This window comes from Colobus angolensis, unplaced genomic scaffold, assembly GCF_000951035.1.
Source record: "Colobus angolensis palliatus isolate OR3802 unplaced genomic scaffold, Cang.pa_1.0 Scaffold17, whole genome shotgun sequence".
Lineage (NCBI taxonomy): Eukaryota > Metazoa > Chordata > Mammalia > Primates > Cercopithecidae > Colobus > Colobus angolensis.
The window spans coordinates 4,546,416-4,566,708 of NW_012114821.1; the positions used below are offsets into that span (position 1 = coordinate 4,546,416).

A 20,293-nucleotide genomic window follows, 5' to 3' on the forward strand; every position below is an offset into this window, starting at 1 on the left:
GGAGGCGGAACTTGCAGTGAGCTGAGATCCGGCCACTGCACTCCAGCCTGGGCGACAGAGCAAGACTCCGTCTCAAAAAAAAAAAAAAAAAAAAAAAGACTCTAATAGCATGCCAGAGTTAAAACCACCAGTGTTTCTATAGCAAAATGCAAATAATTACATTAACAGTTAAATAAAGATTGTAAGATGCTTCATCTGTTCAGGTTTTACTACCATGTTAGTTTGTTTCAAACATAGAAAAGCACACTTAACATTTTCAGAACTTTTTAGGTTTTAGAAATGAGGATAGAGGAATGTGCACTTGTCCTTTTATTATCTTCATTTTAACAGAACAGGAGATAGAGACCCAGAGAGACTCTGTGCCACAGAGCAAGACTGTCTCTTAAGGGAAAAGAAAAAAGAAAGAAAAAGCTTGCGATAATGGATTATTTGCTTTTATGATTATCTTTTAGGGATAAATTTCTCTAAAATTTTAATAGTATCATTTTGGGCTCAGAGATACGAGCATTTGTTTGGTTTTTCATTACCGCATTGTTTACCCAGAAACAACTCCTGCTTCCATGTCAGCTTACATATAAACTATTGCATCTTGCTACTGCAGGCTGTGTAACAAGACAGCTAAGATTTGCCTTCCTGGCATTTATGACTGATGTGAACCTCCTCCCGGATGTGTCTGGACATATGCATGGGAAATGTCTTCCTTCAGGCAACCCTTGTTGAAAACCACTTCAGAAGTCCCTTGGGGACAGAGAGGAAGTGGTGGGACAGAGCAATCTCTGTATGTTACTTGACACAAAGGTCCTTTTAGACTCATGGTCCCTGCTGCCAAGCAATTCTGTGCCCTCAGCCTCAGAACTAAGGACTGTGAGAACCTATTCCCCACTCTCCTTGAACCCAGAATAGCTATTTCAGTCTTCCTGTAGTTGCCTCAATCATATTATGGCTGAAAGAAGCCAGGATTCATAATTTTGAGCCAGTAACTTTACCTGGTCTCATGCTTTGCATCATTAAACATTCACTGACACTAACTTTGTGTTAAATTTAACTAATTTAGAATTTTGAAAGCATAGGATAAAACTTTCCTTCTGAATTAAAGCAAATCTTGAGATTGTAAGGCAGATGGAAAAAAAAATTGTTATTTTTGGCCTGGCACGGTGGATCACACCTGTAATCCATCCCAGCACTTTGGGAGGCCAAGGTGGACAGATCACTTGAGGCCGGGAGTTCGAGATCAGCCTAGCCAACATGGTGAAACCCTATCTCTACTGAAAAAAAAAAAAAAGAAAAAAGGCAGGTGCAGTGACTCATGCCTGTAATCCCAGCACTTCAGGAGGCTGAGGCGGGCTGATTACTTGAGGTTAGAAGTTCGAGACCAGCCTGGCCAACATGGCAAAACCCCGTCTCTACTAAAAATACAAAAATTAGCCAGGTGTGATGATGCGTGCCTGTAATCCCAGCTACTCAGGAGGCTAAGGCAGAAGAATTGCTTGAACCTAGGAGGCAGAGGCTGCAGTGAGCCAAGATGGCACTCCAGCCTGGGTGACAGAGCAAAACTCAAAAAAACAAAAATTAGCCAGGCATGGTGGTACACACCTGTAGTCCCAGCTATTCAGGAGGTTGAGGCATGAGAATTGCTTGAACCCAGGAAGTAGTGGTTGCAGTGAGCCGAGATTGTACTGCTGCACTCCAGCCTGGGTGACAGAGTAAGACTCTGGAAAAAAAGAAAAAAAAATGTTGTTATTTACTACCACTAATCTGAGTGAATTAATTTGGATATTATATCTATTCTAAGAACATATCTGCTGTTCTCTAGCCCTACATTTCAAAACTACTTTTTGTCCAGATAGCCTCTTTTACCAGGCAGCATTGATTTGTATTTTTAAAAGTAGATGTTATAAATTCTCCAAGCTAGAGTTCTTGTATTTCAGTCCCATATATGACTGCATTTGGACAAAGGGTTTGCTACCAAATGTTGTGAAATGCTACTGCTGTTCTATTGCTCTGACAAAGAAGAACATCAGGAAGAGCAGAAGAGGACCCTGTGTGTCACTAGGGGGATTGGGGGAGGCAGCAGAGTGTGGGTAGCATTTGAGTCTAGGCTTAAAGGAGAAATTAGAATTTTTAGGGCAGACAGGCTCAGGAAATACATTCCAGGAAGAGTGAAGAGTGTGGGTAATGACATGGGGTCAAAAGGCTATATTCCAGCCAGGCACAGTGAGTAATCTCAGCTGCTCGGCAGGTTGAGGCAGGGAGATCGCTTGAGTCTAGGAGTTTGAGACTAGCCTGGGCTTAGCAAGACCCTGTGGCAAAAAAAAAAAAAAAGCCCTAAAGGGAGGCGGATCAAGTACCCAGAATTCCTACAATATATTATATAAAATGTCTAATCTCCAACAAAAAATTACAAGACATACAAAGGAACAGAAATATATATGAATGATACACAAAAGAAAAAAAGACTGTTCTGGCTGGGCACAGTGACTCACGCCTGTAACCCCAGCACTTTGGGAGGCTGAGGCAGGTGGATCATCTGAGGTCAGGAGTTCAAGACTGGCCTGGCCGACATGGTAAAACCCCATCTGTACTAAAAATACAAAATTGGCATGCCTATAATCCCGGCTACTTGGGAGGCTGAGGCAGGAGAATCGTTTGAACCCGGGAGGTGGAGGTTGCAGTAAGCCAAGATCATGCCACTGCACTCTAGCCTGGGCAACAGAGCGAGACTCTGTTTAAAAACAAACCAAAAAAACGCACACACACAAACTGTATTCTAAGAACTTCCTGTATCTGGATGTGACCAGAGCAGAGCATGTTTGTGGGAAAATGGAAAATATTTATTACTATGTGTTTTGGGTTTTGTTTTTGTTTTTGTTTTGTTTTGTTTTTAACTTAATAACCATGTAATTGGAGCATCTTCATTTGGTCCTAAACCTGTCTGTTGGGTAACTTCTGAGATAGCTTGCCTGGTGCTAAACTTGGAGGCCATGATGGCATCGAGGCAATTTCCCACTCGAGTACCTTTCCTTTTCTTTTTTCCCCAAAACAGAGTCTCACACTGTCACCCAGGGTAGAGTGCAGTGCAGTGGCACAATCACGGCTCATTCCAACCTTGACCTCCTGGGCTTGATCTGTCCTCCCACCTCATCCTCCCAAGTAGCTGGACTACAGTCACGCACCACCACACCCAGCTAATTTTTGTTTTTGGTAGAGTTTTATCATGTTAGCCAGGCTGGAACAAGTATCTTTCTTAATGCTCATAAGATGGTATTGTATTTTTATCTTTGCTTGTTTTCCTTACTAGATTGAGCACCTCATGAGTGCAGAGACCATGGACCATGTCTTATTTTTGTGTCACCTCAAGGATGACACATTACATACACCAGGGTTTCTCAGCCTGGGCATTGTTGACATTTGGGACTGGGTAATTCTTTGTTGTAGGAGACTGTCCTATGAATAGTAGGAGTTCTTAGCAATATCCCTGGCCTCTACCCACAAGGTGCCAGAGAACCTTACTGAGTGCCAAGCGTGAAGCTTGAATGAACTTATTGTATTATGATGTGCAGTCCTACATTCCCCCCCCCCAACCCCCTGTACTCTCACACATGCTCACTCTCACCCTCTTTCTCTAATAAAACATAAGTTCCTTAATGGCAGCAACTGTGACTTAACTGTCTTCATCCTGCTTCATTTTTCTCCTAATGTTTCTCACTGTGTGACAATGTCTCACTTGTTTTCCTGTCTCCTCCACTAAAGTGTAAGCATCACAAAGATGAGAACTTTATTTATTCAGCACTCTCCCCCAGCTCCTATAGTACCGTTCGTTCAGCAGTAATAAGGCTCAAGCAGTATTTATTAAGCGAATGAATGTACCACCATACAGTGTTAAGCATGTAAATGTTAGAGGTCAAGAGGAAGGAAGAATCTGGGACAGGAATCATAGCATTCATGTCACTATTTTTCATCTAAAAACAAGTAATGCATGAACCCTGGCGAAGTAGATATAATTATTTTACAAATGAATAAATTAAAATGTAATAGACATAAAAGTCATGGGGGACCTTTTAAAGTTCAGTTCCCCGGGACTAGAGAACTGCAGTGGATCTGGAGAGGCCAAGGACCTAGAGTGATAACAAGTACCCCAGTTGATTTTTGAGACGTGGTCCCAAGGTCACTCTCTGATCTTAGGCCTGGCAGTGTTTTTTAAGATTTGAAGCAGATGTCATCTCAGAAAAATCACCTTAGGGTCGGGCACCGTGGCTCATGCCTGCAGTCCCAGCACTTTGGGAGGCCGAGACAGGTGGATCATCTGAGGTCAGGAGTTCGAGACCAACATGACCAAACTCCATCTGTACTAAAAATACAAAAATTAGCCAGGTGTGGTGGCGCTCTCTTGTAATCCCAGCTACTCAGGAGGCTGCAGCAGGAGAATTGCTTGAACCCAAGAGGCAGAGGTTGCAGTGAGCTGAGATTGTTCCACTACACTCCAGCCTGGGTGACAGAGTGAGACTCTGTCTCAAAAAAAAAAAAAAAAAACCACTTTAGCCTTGCCTTGCTGACTGATAGCTCAGAGGGCAAGATAGGAAATACAGAGATCCATTAGGAAGTTGAGTGGTCGTTCAAATAAATGACAGCAGGGTCTAAGCTGGAAGAGGCAAAGTGGGAAGGAGCAGAGAAGACAGACTTAAAAGGGACAAGATGTGGTGAATTGGTATAGGAGGTCAAGAGGAAGGAAGAATCCAGGACAGAAATCATATAATTAGTGTCACCAAAAGTAACATTGTGCTACCAAATGAAATAAAATTCAGAATGAGGAGTCCATGTCAGGGAAACATGATGATGCCAGATTTGGACATTTGAGATATGCAAATGGGAATATAGAGGAGGTGGCTGGATATCGGGCATAGAGCCCCCAGGAGGTGGTCTGGGCTGGAGATTCAGATTTTTAGACAGCCACATGGAAAGCTTGGCAAACTGGGAATAACACCTGGTGCAGGTGTAGTGTGAGGACCATCCTGACCATCTATCAGTTGGAAGGTAGTGTGTGTCGGATGTAGAAGCGCTCGTGACACTGTCGAGTGGTGATGGTGGCAGCTAGGTGTCTGGGTATGCACACACATGCTTTATGGTCCTTCATTTGGTGAAGGGACTCTTAACAATGATAATTATATCTCATTGTGGTCCTTTTTATGCTGTGTATGTGTAAAAATTACTATTGGTTTCCATGGTATCTGCTATTTACAAGCTTGTTTCTGTGTCTTGGCCTTTGGCATGAGCTAGACCCAGAGCTATTGGTCTATGTCCTTGTAGCCACCAGGCCAGACCGCTGCACCTACTTTTAGGTTTATCAGGTCATTGTTGAAGCTGTGTGTCATAAGTCTTTCTGTCCTCTTAGGCCAAGGAAGCTTCCAGTACAGGGCTTCTCAAACTGCATAGAAGGGCCAGTTTGTGTCTTTCTAAACCGTTGCAGACCAATACTCTTGTAAAATAAAATTTCAAAATCATTGACTAGAATGACATAAAAATATAAGCCAGATTTTTTTGACGGCCCAAAAATTAGTGTTTCAGATTGCTATAAAAATGTCTAAAGATGCTTACCGGACCGGGCGCGGTGGCTCATGCCTGTAATCCTAGCACTTAGGGAGGCCGAGGCGGGCGGATCACGAGGTCAGGAGATCGAGACCATTCTGGCTAACATGGTGAAACCCCGTCTCTACTAAAAAATACAAAAGATTAGCCGGGCATGGTGGCAGGCGCCTGTAGTCCCAGCTACTCGGGAGGCTGAGGCAGGAGAATGGCATGAACCCAGGAGATGGAGCTTGCAGTGAGACGAGATCACGCCACTGCACTCCAGCCTGGGCGACAGAGCAAGACTCCGTCTTAAAAAAAAAAAAGGATGCTTACCTTCTGTTTTCATCTTCATAAACTGATTCATTCCCAGACCCACCCAGACCTACTGCTCTGGTCCTGCCATTTACTTCAGTAAGGTCAGCTCTGCACCATGTTAGATAAGTTCTGTTCTTATTTGAAAAATTAACTTGCTTTAGTATTACCCAAATTTTAGATCAAAACCGATGTCTTTTGAATCCCTTCTGTTTTCAGAGATCACATCATCACATCGTTTTTTGTGGTCGCTACTGCTAGTCACATCTCTTACTTTTTGAGTACTTCAGTGGGTCAGGAGTCCCTCCTCTGGATCTCTGCATTATCTCAACAACCCTGCACAGAATGTGTTTTATGGTAGCAGCCCAGATGCACTTGCTCAAGGTCACGTGGCCCCACAGAAGATACTCTGTACTATACCTAGCTCTCCTTTTTTTTTTTTTTTTTAATTGAGACAAAGTCTCACTCTGTGGCCCTGACTGGAGCGCAATGGCACAATCCTAGTTCACTGCATCCCTAACCTCCTGGGCTCAAGTCATCCTCCTGCCTCAGCCTCCTTCCAGAGTAGCTGCGACTACAGGCATATGCCACCAAGCCTGGCTAATTTTGTTATTTTTTTTATAGAGATAGGGTCTCACTTTGTTGTCCGTGCTGGTCTCAAACTTCTGAGCTCAAGCGATTCTCCCACCATGGCTTCACAAAATGTTGGGATTACAGGCATGAGTCACCACGCCTGGTCCCACACTCTCTTCTCTTGTTCCCAGGTCAGATACTGTCCTTTCTGAAATAGTTCTGTGCCTGCAAATATACTCTGAAAGCTGTCTTACAAAGTGAGTGCCAGAGAGTGCTGGCAACCTCAGAACCTCAGTTGGTTGAAAGAGCTTTCTTTCCTATTGGGCATTGCTTAAAAATAGAGTAACTTTGCAACTTGCTTTTTATTACTGTGTGCACAATAATTTTCTAATGTGGTACTACGCTTAAAACAGGATTTTAATTTTAAATGAGAAAGACCTGTCTATATAAAGCCTACTTTGTGTTTTGAGAAAGAAATATGTGAGCATTTTTCCCTCACATAGCAGATCCAGTCAGTCTGAATGAAAGATGAATGCCGAGACAGGGAACTAGAAAGCAGTGGCACAAGGCTGTCTGTCTGAAGCCAGGCTGCTGTCCCTGCGTGTGCTATGCAGCAGGGCCACAGCTCTCCTATTTTTGCCCTCATACCAGATTCCAGATTTGAAGGCAATACAGTATAGTGAAAAGAGAAAAGACTGATCTATAAACCTTAAATTTGAAGTTTTCCAGAGCCATACCCACCCACATGAGAGTAGAGACCGTAGCTAAACTGAAGTGTTTTTTTGGTTTGTTTTTGTTTGTTTGTTTTGAGATGAAGTCTCGCTCTTATCCCCCAGGCTGGAGTGTGATGGCGCGATCTTGGCGCACTGCAACCTCCGCCTCCCGGGTTCAAGCAATTCTCCTGCCTCAGCCACCCGAGTAGCTGGGACTACAGGTGTGCACCACTATGTCCAGCTAATTTTTGTATTTTGAGTAGAGATGGGGTTTCACCATGTTGGCCAGGCTGGTCTTGAACTCCTGACCTCAGGTGATCTGCCCACCCCAGCCTCCCATAGTGCTGGGATTACAGGCGTAAGGCACCGCACCTGGCTGAGAATCCATTCTTTCTGATTGACTGTCTCTGGCTGTATCGCTCTTCAGTTCCCAGTGGGCCCTCATCTTGCATTCAGGAGGCCATGTGTGCTGTATGAAAAAAAAAGCTCAAGTATTTATTTCATTCACAGAACACAAGTAGATTTGATTTTACATGGATAAGCCTTTCTCATTTTAAAATTAAAATCCTGTCTTCAGGAAAATATCACATTAGGGAATTACACATTAAAGAAAGTCATTTCATGAAATTTATATAGAAATAAAAACAGATTAATTCATGTAAACACATGAAACATAATAGCTTACTCTATAGGCAAAAATATAAATGAGTTGCATTTTTTGTTTAAGTAAAACAGTAAATATTTCCTGCCTATAGAAGGTACTTGGCCGGGTGCAGTGGCTCAAGCCTGTAATCCCAGCACTTTGGGAGGTCAAGACGGGCGGATCACGAGGTCAGGAGATCGACACCATCCTGGCTAACACGGTGAAACCCCATCTCTACTAAAACATACAAAAAAACTAGCTGGGCGAGGTGGTGGGCGCCTGTAGTCCCAGCTACTCGGGAGGCTGAGGCAGGAGAATGGCGTAAACTCGGGAGGCGGAGCTTGCAGTGAGCCGAGATCTGGCCACTGCACTCCAGCCTGGGCAACAGAGCGAGACTCTGTCTCAAAAAAAAAAAAAAAGAAGGTACTTACATCTGTTGACTGATTGAAGCCCACCTCCACTATTTAAGAGCTGTGTTACCCCAAGCAACTAAATCTTTCTAAGTCAAGTTCCTCGTCTATAACATATCTCATGTGCCTTAGATATTAATTGAAGCATTCCTTCAGCAAATAGTTACTACACATCTATGTGCACAATGCTGCCAGGCACTTCCTCAGTTCTGATAATGACTGATTGAGGTAGGTATTATTCTACCTGTTTTACAGGTGAGGAACTGGGCCTAGAGAGGTTATATGCCTTGTCCAAAGGGGCATGGACAATCAGTTCGCTGGAAAAATGCACAGAGCGTTCATTTCCTCCACCTGTTTGTCCGGTGTTCTACCAGGTAACAGAGATACAGCGGTGAAGCAGACAGCTTCATAGCCTCTGTCTTCATGGAACTTCGCATCTGATGATAAGAAACAGAAATGTTCAACTATTTGAGGAAAGGGAGGAGGAGAGGAACAAGTCACAACAATATATTTGAGTATCTTCTTTATGAATTGGTTGAGAGTTTTAAGATGACAGCACAGGGGTGCTAGGGCACAGTGAGAGAAATGCCATCACACATTACTGACAGATGAGAATCAGGACAGCCTTGAGCAATTTGGAAACTTATACCAAGATTTTTGAAATGTTCCAACTCTTTGACTTAGAAATTCCTTTCTTAGAAATCTGCTCGAGAGCCAGGCACAGTGGCCGAGACAGGAAGATCACTTGAGCACAGGCGTTTAAGACCAGCCTGGATAACATAGTGAGGCCCCCCCCCATCTCTAAAAGAAAAAGGAAAGAAATCTGTCCCAGGGAAACAATCAGGGACTTAATCAAAGATTTGTATACAAAGGTGTTCATCTACAACCTATTTATAAAGGGTTTTGAAAATGACCCTAATGTCCAACAATAAAAGAACTGTTTGTTTTAACTCTTATGTGGCACCAACTTAGTACTTTGCAAATGTTAATTCATTTCATCCTCCTAACAATCCTATGTGTTGGTTAGTTACTGTTCCATTTTAGAGATGAAGAAATTGAGGCCCAGGTCACACAGCTTGTAAGTACTGGAGCCTGATTTGAACCCAGGCCACCTGGTGCCACAGCCCACACCCTTCACTACCATTGTCTATTTTATGATGATAGTCATGCAGTGGAACATTGTGCAGCCTTAAGCATTGTTTTGTCAGCTTGCCCTGTGTGAATGTTATGTGAAGGCTGCAGAATCATATAATGTGGTTCCATGTTTGTAAACATACATTTACACCACAGTATTAACTAATGATAATTACTTTTACATTTTAATTACTCCATAATAAATAATGATAATTATTTCAAAATGGTAAGGTTGAGTGATTTGTAATTTTTTCATCTATTTTCACAGTATCTTAATTTTTCTACAGTAAGTGCATGTTTCATTAGATTATTGACAAATGAGGGTACATACGATATTTTAAAATAACCAAAATCATGTAACTATTAAATGACCACATCATAACTTGGGCGTGGTGGGTCTTTTGTTTTCTTAGACTGTAGCTCTAACTGAGCATGGTGGCATGCATTTATAGTCCCAACTACTCCAGAAACTGAGGTGGATGATTGCTTGAGGCCAGGAGTTTGAGGCTGTAATGCACTATGATTGTGCCTGTGAATAGCCGCTGCACTCTCACCTGGGCAGCAGATCAAGAACCTGTCTCTTAAAAATAGAAACTGTTGGCCGGGCATGGTGGCTCACGTCTGTAATTCCAGCACTTGGGGAGGCCAAGGCGGGTGGATCATGAGGTCAGGTGATCGAGACCATCCTGGCTAACACGGTGAAACCCTGTCTCTACTAAAAAAACAAAAAATTAGCCGGGCGTGGTGGTGGGCGCCTGTAGTCCCAGCTACTCTGGAGGCTGAGGCAGGAGAATGGCATGAACCCGGGAGGCGGAACTTTGAGTGAGCTGAGATCGTGCCACTGCACTCTAGCCTGGGCGACAGAGGGAGACTCTCTCTCAAAAAAATAAATAGGCCAGGAACGGTGGCTCAAGCCTGTAATCCCAGCACTTTGGGAGGCCGAGGCGGGTGGATCACGAGGTCAGGAGATCGAGACCATCCTGGCTAACACAGTGAAACCCTGTCTCTACTAAAAAATACAAAAAACTATCCGCGTGAGGTGGGGGGCACCTGTAGTCCCAGCTACTCGGGAGGCTGAGGCAGGAGAGTGGCGTAAACCCGGGAGGCGGAGCTTGCAGTGAGCTGAGATCCAGCCACTGCACTCCAGCCTGGGTGACAGAGCGAGACTCTGTCTCAAAAAATAAAATAAAATAAAATAAAATAAATAATAAAATAAAATAAAATAAAAACTGTTGTCCTTCCTGCTACAATAGAGTCAAACCTAATCACCTCCACTCTCTGTTTAGAGCCCTGCAACAAAACCCTTAAGCAGACCCAGCTCCCAGCTTGTCCCTCAAGTAAATGGGCAGAAGAGGAAAGGATAGTTTCAGACATTTTAAAAGTTGCAAGAATGGGACAAAGAATTCTCACATTCCCTTTACCTGGAGTCTCCAGTTGTTAACTTTTGACCTCATTTGCTTTGCATATTTGTGCATACCATTTTTTCTGAACCATTTGGAAGTAAATACCAGATATCCTACTTTTAAATTCTTAATAGTTCAATGTGAATTTCCTAAAAGTAAGGATGTTCTCTTAAATAACCACGGCCAAGTTATCAATGTCGGGAAATTAGCAATAATACAATACTGTTAGCTAATCCACAGACTATTCATATTTTACCAGTTGTCCACAGAATGTCCTTTCTAGAAAAAAGTCCTGGATCATGAGATGTATTTAGTTATCATATCTCTTGAGTTTCCTTTAAGCTTGAACAGTTCCTTGGTCTTCCCGAAATCTTTCCTGACCTTGATATTTACGTTGAGTAATGTTCTGTGAATTGTCAACCTGAAGTCTCGTCTTCTCAGGTACTTTTTCTCAAAGTCCATTGTGTTTTGGAATATTTTTCTTAAGTATATCTGGGATGTTTAGGCCCCACAAAGCTGCCTCTTCATTCAGACAGTAGCAGAACCTCAACATTCCATGGAATAGAATCTGTAAGTTCTACTCCATGGAATAGGACCACCCCAGTGAGTTCCCCTTCAGTTGCCAGTTGGAATCAATGGTTGAAATATTACATGTGTTTGCCTGGTTTCCTTTCTGTCTATTCATGTCTGTCTTACCTGTCAGAGAAGATTCTATGCTGGAAGTCAAGAACTACCTACCTCTCAGTTTTCTCTGGAGCTCTTTCACACCCAGCCACAGCTGTCCACATCTAATGGGATAGGCCTCTCTGGTAAAAGACACAGCATACTTTCTGCCATAGTCGCCAACGGCATGCCTCTGGGTTTGACTTCCCCTGTGTGGGCATTAGTTATATATATCACATCTGCAGTAAGAATTCATGTTTTAAATTATTGTTCCCTGATATTATAGTACATATAAACACCATACAAGGTTTTAAGTTATGCTCGTCAGAGTTCGGAAATACTTATTCTAAACTTTTCTGGTTTACTCATTGACAGAGTTCTAACAGAGCGGGGTCTTGCTTAGTCACTCAGGGTGTAGTGCCGTGGCACAATGGTAGCTCACTACAGCCTCAGACTCCTGGGCTGAAACCATCCCCCCACCTCAGCCTCTCCAGTAGCTGGAACTCAGGCACACACCATCATGCCCAGCTAATTTTTAAATTTTTTTTCTTTGTAGAGATGAGTTCTCACTATGTCGCCCAGGCTGGTCTTGATATCCTGGCCTCAAGGGGTCCTCCCACCTCAGCCTCCCAAATAGGTGAAATTGCAGGCATACACCACCACACCCAACACTGCATTTGAGGATTTAGGTCATTTTCCACCTATATTTAGCTATTGTTTTTATTTTATTTTATTTTTTTTTGAGACAGAGTCTCGCTCTGTCGCCCAGGCTGGAGTGCTGTGGCCGGATCTCAGCTCACTGCAAGCTCCGCCTCCCGGGTTTACGCCATTCTCCTGCCTCCGCCTCCCAGGTAGCTGGGACTACAGGCGCTGCCACCTCGCCCGGCTAGTGTTTTTTTGTAGTTTTTAGTAGAGACGGGGTTTCACCGTATTAGCCAGGATGGTCTTGATCTCCTGACCTCGTGATCCGCCCATCTCGGCCTCCCAAAGTGCTGGGATTACAGGCTTGAGCCACCGCGCCCGGCCCCTAGCTATTGTTTTTAAATGAATACTTTTACGTTAAAGAGAACATCTTTTTTTTATATAGTAGCATGGAGGTTAATTCAGTCAACATTGATGTGTTGAGTGCGCACCAGCCGGAAACTGTGCCAGGCACTAGGGATATGGGGCTAATATACATGAGCTGTTTTGTAATTCTGTTGAATGAACAGATAACAAGTAAGTTGTGACTTTTGCCCTCTTTGCTTACTCTCTGCTACTGCTGTCAGGGCTGTCTATTCTGTTTCAGGGTGCCTCTGATTATTAGAATGTTTTTCCATAAGTGAGCCAAAATCTGCCCTAAATTCAGGGACAACACACAAGTTTCACCTTTTCCCACATGGAATCCCTGAGGACTGTTAACAGCAATCAGCCAGAGCCCCCTTTTAGTGATTAGCCATCAGGAGCTCCTTTACCCACTTCCTGGTAGGAGCTGTTCTCAGACCTTAGCCAGCTACCTGCAGACACTGTGCCTAGGAAGGAAAGAAAGGGGGAAGGGAGGAAGAAGGCAAAGGACAGTGCAGGGCCCCTGTCCTGGAAAGTCTGTTTACCTCTGAGCCATGAGAGGATCGCTCTCATTCTAATGGTGGCTGTGTCCTTTACCAACTTCCTACTACACCCTGGCACCCACCACTGACCCCTGCTTTCGTTAGAGATAGTTAAGACAGAGGCAGAAAGCCTGGTAGGAACTGGTACAATGAAAGGGGTTTGGGCTACAGTACTGGAATTGGAAAAGAAGGGAGAGATGAAGCTTATTTCTCGATCCCCTACCCAACAAGTGCTTGCAGATGGTGTGCTCAGTGGCAGGTTCAGATGTGGGAAATAGGAGATACACAGACAAATAAGACATCAAGATGCCCCATCTCTACTGAGGGAAGTAATTGTGCATGATATGTGCCAATGTAGAGATATCTGTAAGGCACAGGCTAAGAAGCAACCAGCTCTGCTTGAATTGGGAAACTTGCTGGGTGTCTGGCTGAGCCTTGAAGAGTGAACAGAAGTTTTCCAGGCAGAAGTGTGTGGCCAGTGTTGGTGGGCAAAGGCGAGGCAGGAGCCACTGTGGCTGAAGGCTCCACGGAACCCATGCTGCAGGAGCACGGGGTTGTTTTCATGAGGAAAAGCCTTTCTGCCCTGTTTCTTCACCATAAAGACATGTAACCTACTTCGTTTATTCTGATGTTGGTGAAATTTCTGTACTATTATTTACATAAAATCTAGATTTATCTGTTTGGTTTCTATATTCTAGATGCAGTGTGGGAAAGCAGTCTTGTAATTGAATTCATTTGCTGCTTTGGCAAGACAGCCAAATCCGTATAAGCCATGTTCTGTCAGAAAGCCGCAAGTAATGCCTGGTATTTTTATCCTGGGGTTGCAGGTCTCAGTGAAGAAGAAAGCCTGCTGTGCTACTTGGAGTAGAAGTGAAGTGTAGGTTCTCCAGCACTAGGTGGGCCAGTGCAGGTGCCAGTCTATAAGGTGTGCGTGTGTGGAGAGGAATGCGGTTCTTCCCAAGGCAGCCAGCCTTCATTCATCATCACTGGAATTTTTTTGATATTGGGGACCTTTCCACTTTTCTTATTCAGAGGACAATTGTGTTAAAAGGGAAGGAATTTAATACAGAATCTGTTGATAATTTTCAAATCAAAAATGAAATTGTTTTGATTTTGTTTTAATTTCTTCAGAAACCTGATGTGAGACTCTCTCGAGGCAGTATTGACAGGGAGGATGGAAGTCTTCAGGGTCCGGTAAGCCTGAGTTTTCAGCAGGATTTGATTTCCAGTTCTCCTGTGCGTGGACCATCAATGTTTATGTCATAAGATTTCCAAATTTACTAATATTTGTAATAGGGAACAGAATATTCTATAAATAAAGTTAACATTTTAAGATTCTGAAAATCTGTGATGTACAGCCTAGAATTTTTATTCAGATACGGAAGTTGTCTGCACTATTATTGATAAAGGCTTTTTCATTTAACTTTTATTTTCATTTCGGGGTACATATACAGATTTGTTATATAAGTAGATCACATGTTGCTGGTGCAAGGGCTTGGTATACAGATCATTTGGCACCCAGGTGATAAGCATAATACCTCATAGGTGGTGTTTTGATCCTCACCCTCCTCCCACCCTCTACCCTCAAGTAGGCCCCGGAGTCTGTTGTTCCCTTCATTGTGTCCATGTGTACTGAGTGTTTAGCTCCCATTTATAAATGAGAACATGCGGTATTGGTTTTCTCTTCCTGTGTTAGTTCACTGAAGATAATGATAATTACCTCTAGCTCCACCCATGTTGCTGCAGATGAAATAATCTCATTGTTTTTGTGGCTACATAGTATTCCATAGTGTATACATACCACATTCTCTTTATCTAGTCTATCATTGGTGGGTATTTAGGTTGATTCCATGACCTTGTTATTGTGAACAGTGCTGTGATGAATATAAGCATGCATGTGTCTTTATGGTAGAAAGATTTATATTCCTTTGGGTGTGTACCCAGTACAGAGATTGCTGGGTCAAATGCTACTTATGTTTTAAGTTCTGAGACATCGCCAAACTGCTTTCCACAGTGACTGAAGTAATTTACATTCCCACCAGCAGTGTCTAAGTGTTCCTGTTTCTCCACAACCTCGCATCTGTTAATTTTTTGACTTTTTAATAATAGACATTCTGACTGGTGTGAGGTGGCATCTCATTGTGGTTTTGATTTGCATTTCTCTAACGATTAGTGATATTGGGCATTTTTTCATATGCTTGTTGGCCATGTTTATGTCGTCTTTTGAAAAGTTGTGTGTTCATGTCCTTTGCCCACTTTTTAATGGGGTTGTTTGGTTTTCTTGTTAATTTGCTTTAAGTTCCTTATAGATGCTTGATGTTAGACCTTTGTCAGATGCATAGCTTGCAAATATTTTCTCCCATTCTGTAGATTGTTTATTCTGTTGATAGTTCCTTTTGCTGTAAAGAGGCTCTTTAGTTTAATTAGGTCCTATTTGTAATTTTTTGTTTGTTACCATTGCTTTTGCTGTCCTCATCATGAAATCTTTGCAAGGGCCTATGTCCAGAATGGTATTTCCTAGGTTTTCTTCGAGGGTTTTTATAGTTTTAGGTTTTACATTTAAGTCTTTAATTCATCTTGAGTTGATTTTTGTATGTGCTGTAAGGAAGGGACCCAGTTTTATTCTTTGGCGTATGGCTAGCTTGTTGTCCCAGCACCATTTATTGAATAGGGAGTCCTTTCCCCATTGCTTGTCTTTGCCAACACTGTCAAGGATCAGATGGTTGTAGGTATTTATTTCTAGGCTATTTTGTTCTGTTGGTCTGTATGTCTGTTTTTGTACCAGTACCATGATGTTTTGATTACTATAGCCTTGTAGTATAGTTTGAAGTCATGTAATGTAATGTGATGTCTTCAGCTTTGTTCTTTTTGCTTAGGATTGCTTTGGCTATTCAGGCTCTTTTTTGGTTCCATATGAATTTTAGAATAGCTTTTTCTAATTCTGTAAAGCATGTCATTGGTAGTTTGATAGGCACAACATTGAATCTGTAAAGCACTTTGGGCGGTATGACCATTATAATGGTATCAATTCTTCCTATCTATGAGCATGGATTGTTTTTCCATTTGTTTGTGTCACGTCTGATTTCTTTCAGCAGTGTTTTTAATTCTTATTGTAGAGATCTTTTACCTCCCTGGTTAGCTATATTCCTGGGTATTTTTTGTGTGTGGCTGTTGTAAATGGGATTCCATTCTTGATTTGGCACTCAACTGGATGTTGTTGGTGTAGAAAAATGCTACTGATTTTTGTACATTGATTTTGTACCCTGAAACTTCGCTGAAGTTGTTTATCACAGGGGTCCCCATCTTCCTGGGTCACAGACCGGTATTGGTCCATAGTCGGTTAGGAATTGGGCCACACAGCAGGAGGTGAGTGGTGGGCTAGCCAGCATTAATGCCTGAACTCTTCCTCCTGTCAGGTCAGTGGCAGCATTAGATTCTTACGGGCATGTGAACCCAATTGTGAACTGCGCTTGCGAGAGATCTAGATTGCACACTCCTTATGAGACTCTAATGCCTGATGATCTGAGATGGAACAGTTTCATCCCAAAACCATCCCCCACCCCATCCCCCGAATCCGTGGAAAAATTGTATTCCACGAAACCTGTCCCTGGTGCCAAAATGATGGGGGACTGCTGTTTTATCAGATCTAGGAGCTTTTGGGCCAAGACTATGGAGTTTTCTATATATAAAATCATATCATCTACACACACAGAAGTTTGACCTCTTCTCTTCCTATTTGGATCCCTTTTATTTCTTTGTCTTGCCTGATTGCTCTGCCTAGGACTTCCGGTACTAATGTTGAATAGATATGGTGAGAGTGGGCATCCTGGTCTTGTTTCAGTTCTCCAGGGGAATGCTTCCAGCCTTTGCCCATTCGTTCAATATGATATTGGCTGTGAGTTTGTCGTAGATGGCGCTTATTATTTTGAGTTATGTTCCTTCATTACCTAGCTTTTTGAGGGTTTTTAACATGAAGTGCTGTTGAATTTTATTGGAAGCTTTTTTTTTTTTGCATCTATTGAAATAATCCTGTGGTTTTTGTTTTTAGTTCTGTTTATGTGATGAATCAAGTTGAATTGATTTTCATATGTTGAACCAACCTTGCATCCCAGGGCTAAAGCCTACTTGTTTGTGGTGGATTAGCTTTTTGTTGTGCTGCTGCTGGATTCGTTTTGCCAGTATTATGTTGAGGAACTTTGTATCTTACGTTCATCAGGGATATTGGCCTGAAGTTTTCTTTTTTTGTTGTTTCTGCCAGGTTTGGGACTCAGAATGATACTGGCCTCCTAGAATGAGTTAGAGAGGAGTACCTCCTCCTCAATTTTTTGGAATGGTTTTAGTGAGAGTGCTACCAGCTCATCTTTGCACATCTGTTAGAATTCAACTGTGAAACTGTCTGGTCCTGGGCTTTTGGTGGTTGGTAGGCTGTCTATTACTGATTCAATTTCAGAGCTCATTATTGGTCTGTTCAGGGATTCGATTTCTTCCTGGCTCAGTCTTGGGAATGTGTATGTGTCCAGGAATTCATCCATATCCTCTATATTTTCTAGTTTATGTGCATAGAGGTGTTCATAATGTTCTATGATAGTTATATGTATTTTTCTGTAGGGTTGGTGGTAATGTCCCCTTTGTCATTTCTGATTGTATTTATTTGGATCTTCTCTCTTTTTTTAATTAGTCTAGCTAGTGGTATGTCATTCTTATGTATTCTTTCAAATAACCAATTTCTGGTTTCATTTATCTTTTGTATGTTTTTTCATGTCTCAATTTCATTTAGTTCAGCTCTGATTTTGGGTATTTCTTGTTTTCTGCCAGCTTTGGGGTTGGTTTGCTCTTGTTTTTCTAGTTCCTCAAGGTGCAATGTCAGGTTATTAATTTGAGATCTTTCTAACTTTCTGATGTAGATGTTTAGCACTATAAACTTTCCTCTTAACACTGCCATAGCTTTGTTCAAGAGATTCTAGTATGTTGTATCTTTGTACTTACTAGTTTCAAAGAATTTCTTGATTTCTGCCATACCCGGAAGTCATTCAGGAACAGGTTGTTTAATTTCCACATAATCAAATGGTTTTGAACAATCTTCTTAGTACTGATTTCTATTTTTATTGTGCTGTGGTCCTAGAGTGTGGTTGGTGTGATTTTGGGTTTGTTTTTAATTTGCTATACAATTGTTTTATTACTAATTGTATGTGTTTATTTTAGAGTATGTATCATGTGCAGATGAGAAGAATGCATATTCTGTTGTTTAATCATCAGGGACGTTAGCCTGAAGTTTTGTTCTTTTGTTGTTTCTGCCAGGTTTGGGACTCAGAATGATTCTGGCCTCATAGAATGAGTTAGAGAGGAGTACCTTTTAGTAATAAGCCAAACTCTTTGTGACCTAAAGAAATATGTACATCATTTCTCAGCCTTTTGGCTAAGATCAAGTGAAGAAATATATACACATATTAGCTGTTGTTAACACAAGCTGTCATTTGCTAAAATTCTTGTTGTTGTTGTTTTTGTTTTTGTTTTGAGATGGAGTCTCGCTCTGTCACCCAGAGCTGGAGTACAGTGGGGTGATCTTGGCTCACTATAACCTCCGACTCCCAGGTTCAAGTGATTCTTGTGCCTCAGCCTCCCGAGTAGCTGGAACTACAGGCACGTACCACCACGCCCAGCTAATTTTTGAATTTTTAGTAGAGACAGGGTTTCATAATGTTGGCCAGCTGGTCTCAAACTCCTGACTTCAAGTGATCCACCTGGCCCATTTGCTAAATTTTTATACTCTTACTACATGGTTATAAAAGTCTCCAGAGTCACAGAAAACTTGTTCAAGCAAGATTTTTTTTCTTCTGAATGTTGCAGGGGGAGAATGCCTGAAATTCTCTTTAAAGAGCTAGCTTATGATTATTCCAATTATATTTAACCCATTTATGCCTAGTCTTCCATTATTGGAACGCTAAGCTTGTGGGAGTTATTTATATCCTACTGCCCAAGGTCATTGCCAGTGATTTTTCCACACCAAAAAATTTTCGGCCTCCAGCATAAATAGGACTTATTTTCACACCAATTCTAACTCCTTCTTAACATTTTAGGACCAACTACGTGTTATGCATTAGTCTCTTCAGCATAAGGAAGCGGCCAGTTTGGGGTTGGTTGGCTCTTGTTTTTCTAGTTCCTCAGGGTGTAATGTTAGGTTATTAATTTGAGTAATTTGAGTTTTTTTTTTTTTTTTTTTGAGACAGATCTTGCTCTGTCACCCAGGCTGGAGTGCAGTGCCAGAATCTCGGCTCACTGCATCTTCTGCCTACCAGGCTCAAGCAGTTCTCCTGCCTCAGCCTCCAAGTAGCTGGGATTACAGCCACCCGCCTAATTTTTGTATTTTTAGTAGAGACGGCGTTTCACCATGTTAGCCAGGCTCATCTCGAACTCCTGACCTCCAGTGATCCACCCGCCTTGGCCTCCCAAAGTGCCGGGATTACAGGCGTGAGCCACCGCACCCAGCTGAATTTAAGATCTTCTTAACCTTACTCATTTGAGCAAACCAATGCCAAATTTCCATCAGCAAATGTCTAAGTTAAATGCAGATTTCCTTAAACATTTGCTGTGCCTGTGAGGTAGCAGAGTTATGGAGTTAAAGTTTTACCCTAATAAGGGTGAAACTACTGAGTTGACTTCTAGTCACACGTGTGTGTATGCAACTGTCAACACTTACCTTAACATCTTGCAAACACTTTTTCTATATAAAATAGCACCCAGTCGGGCGCACTGGCCGACATTCTTTAGTTCATGAGCAAGAAGGTTTCATTATCAGCCATTTAACATTCCCATACACTGAGCTCCTTCCTTGTGTTGAAGAGACAGACGCATAACAAGCAGTTGGTCTTGGTATGAAAATAAGTCCTACTCAAGATACTAGCTATTTAGAACATTGCTAATAGGAAATTTGTTAGATAAGGAAAATTCTTTGTGTTCCAGTGTGTGGCCCATAGAAGGTACTGAGAAAAAAATGTGAATTTGTTAATTAATCAAACCTGGATAGAAGGATTATGCAGAAATGCTTTATTAATAAGAGCTTGTGGCCAGGAGCAGTGGCTCACGCCTGTAATCCCAGCACTTTGGAAGACCGAGGCAGGTGGATCACCTGAGGTCAGGAGTTCGAGACCAGCCTGACCAACATGGTGAAACCCCATCTCTACTAGAAATACAAAAAAATTATTCAGGCTTGGTAGCGGGTACCTGTAATCCCAGCAACTCAGAAGGCTGAGGCAGGAGAATCACTTGAACCCGGGAGGCGGAAGTTGCAGTG

General features: G+C 42.3%; 1 protein-coding gene across 1 annotated transcript in view; it reads left to right on the plus strand.

Moving 5' to 3' along the window:
* Positions 1 to 20,293, plus strand: part of PTK2 (protein tyrosine kinase 2) — a 309,021-nt gene that overhangs the window by 267,176 nt on the left and 21,552 nt on the right. The window contains exon 31 of the mRNA XM_011938127.1: positions 14,134 to 14,196. Within this exon, the coding sequence (XP_011793517.1) occupies positions 14,134 to 14,196 (63 nt within the window). The remainder of the gene's footprint in view (positions 1 to 14,133; positions 14,197 to 20,293) is intronic.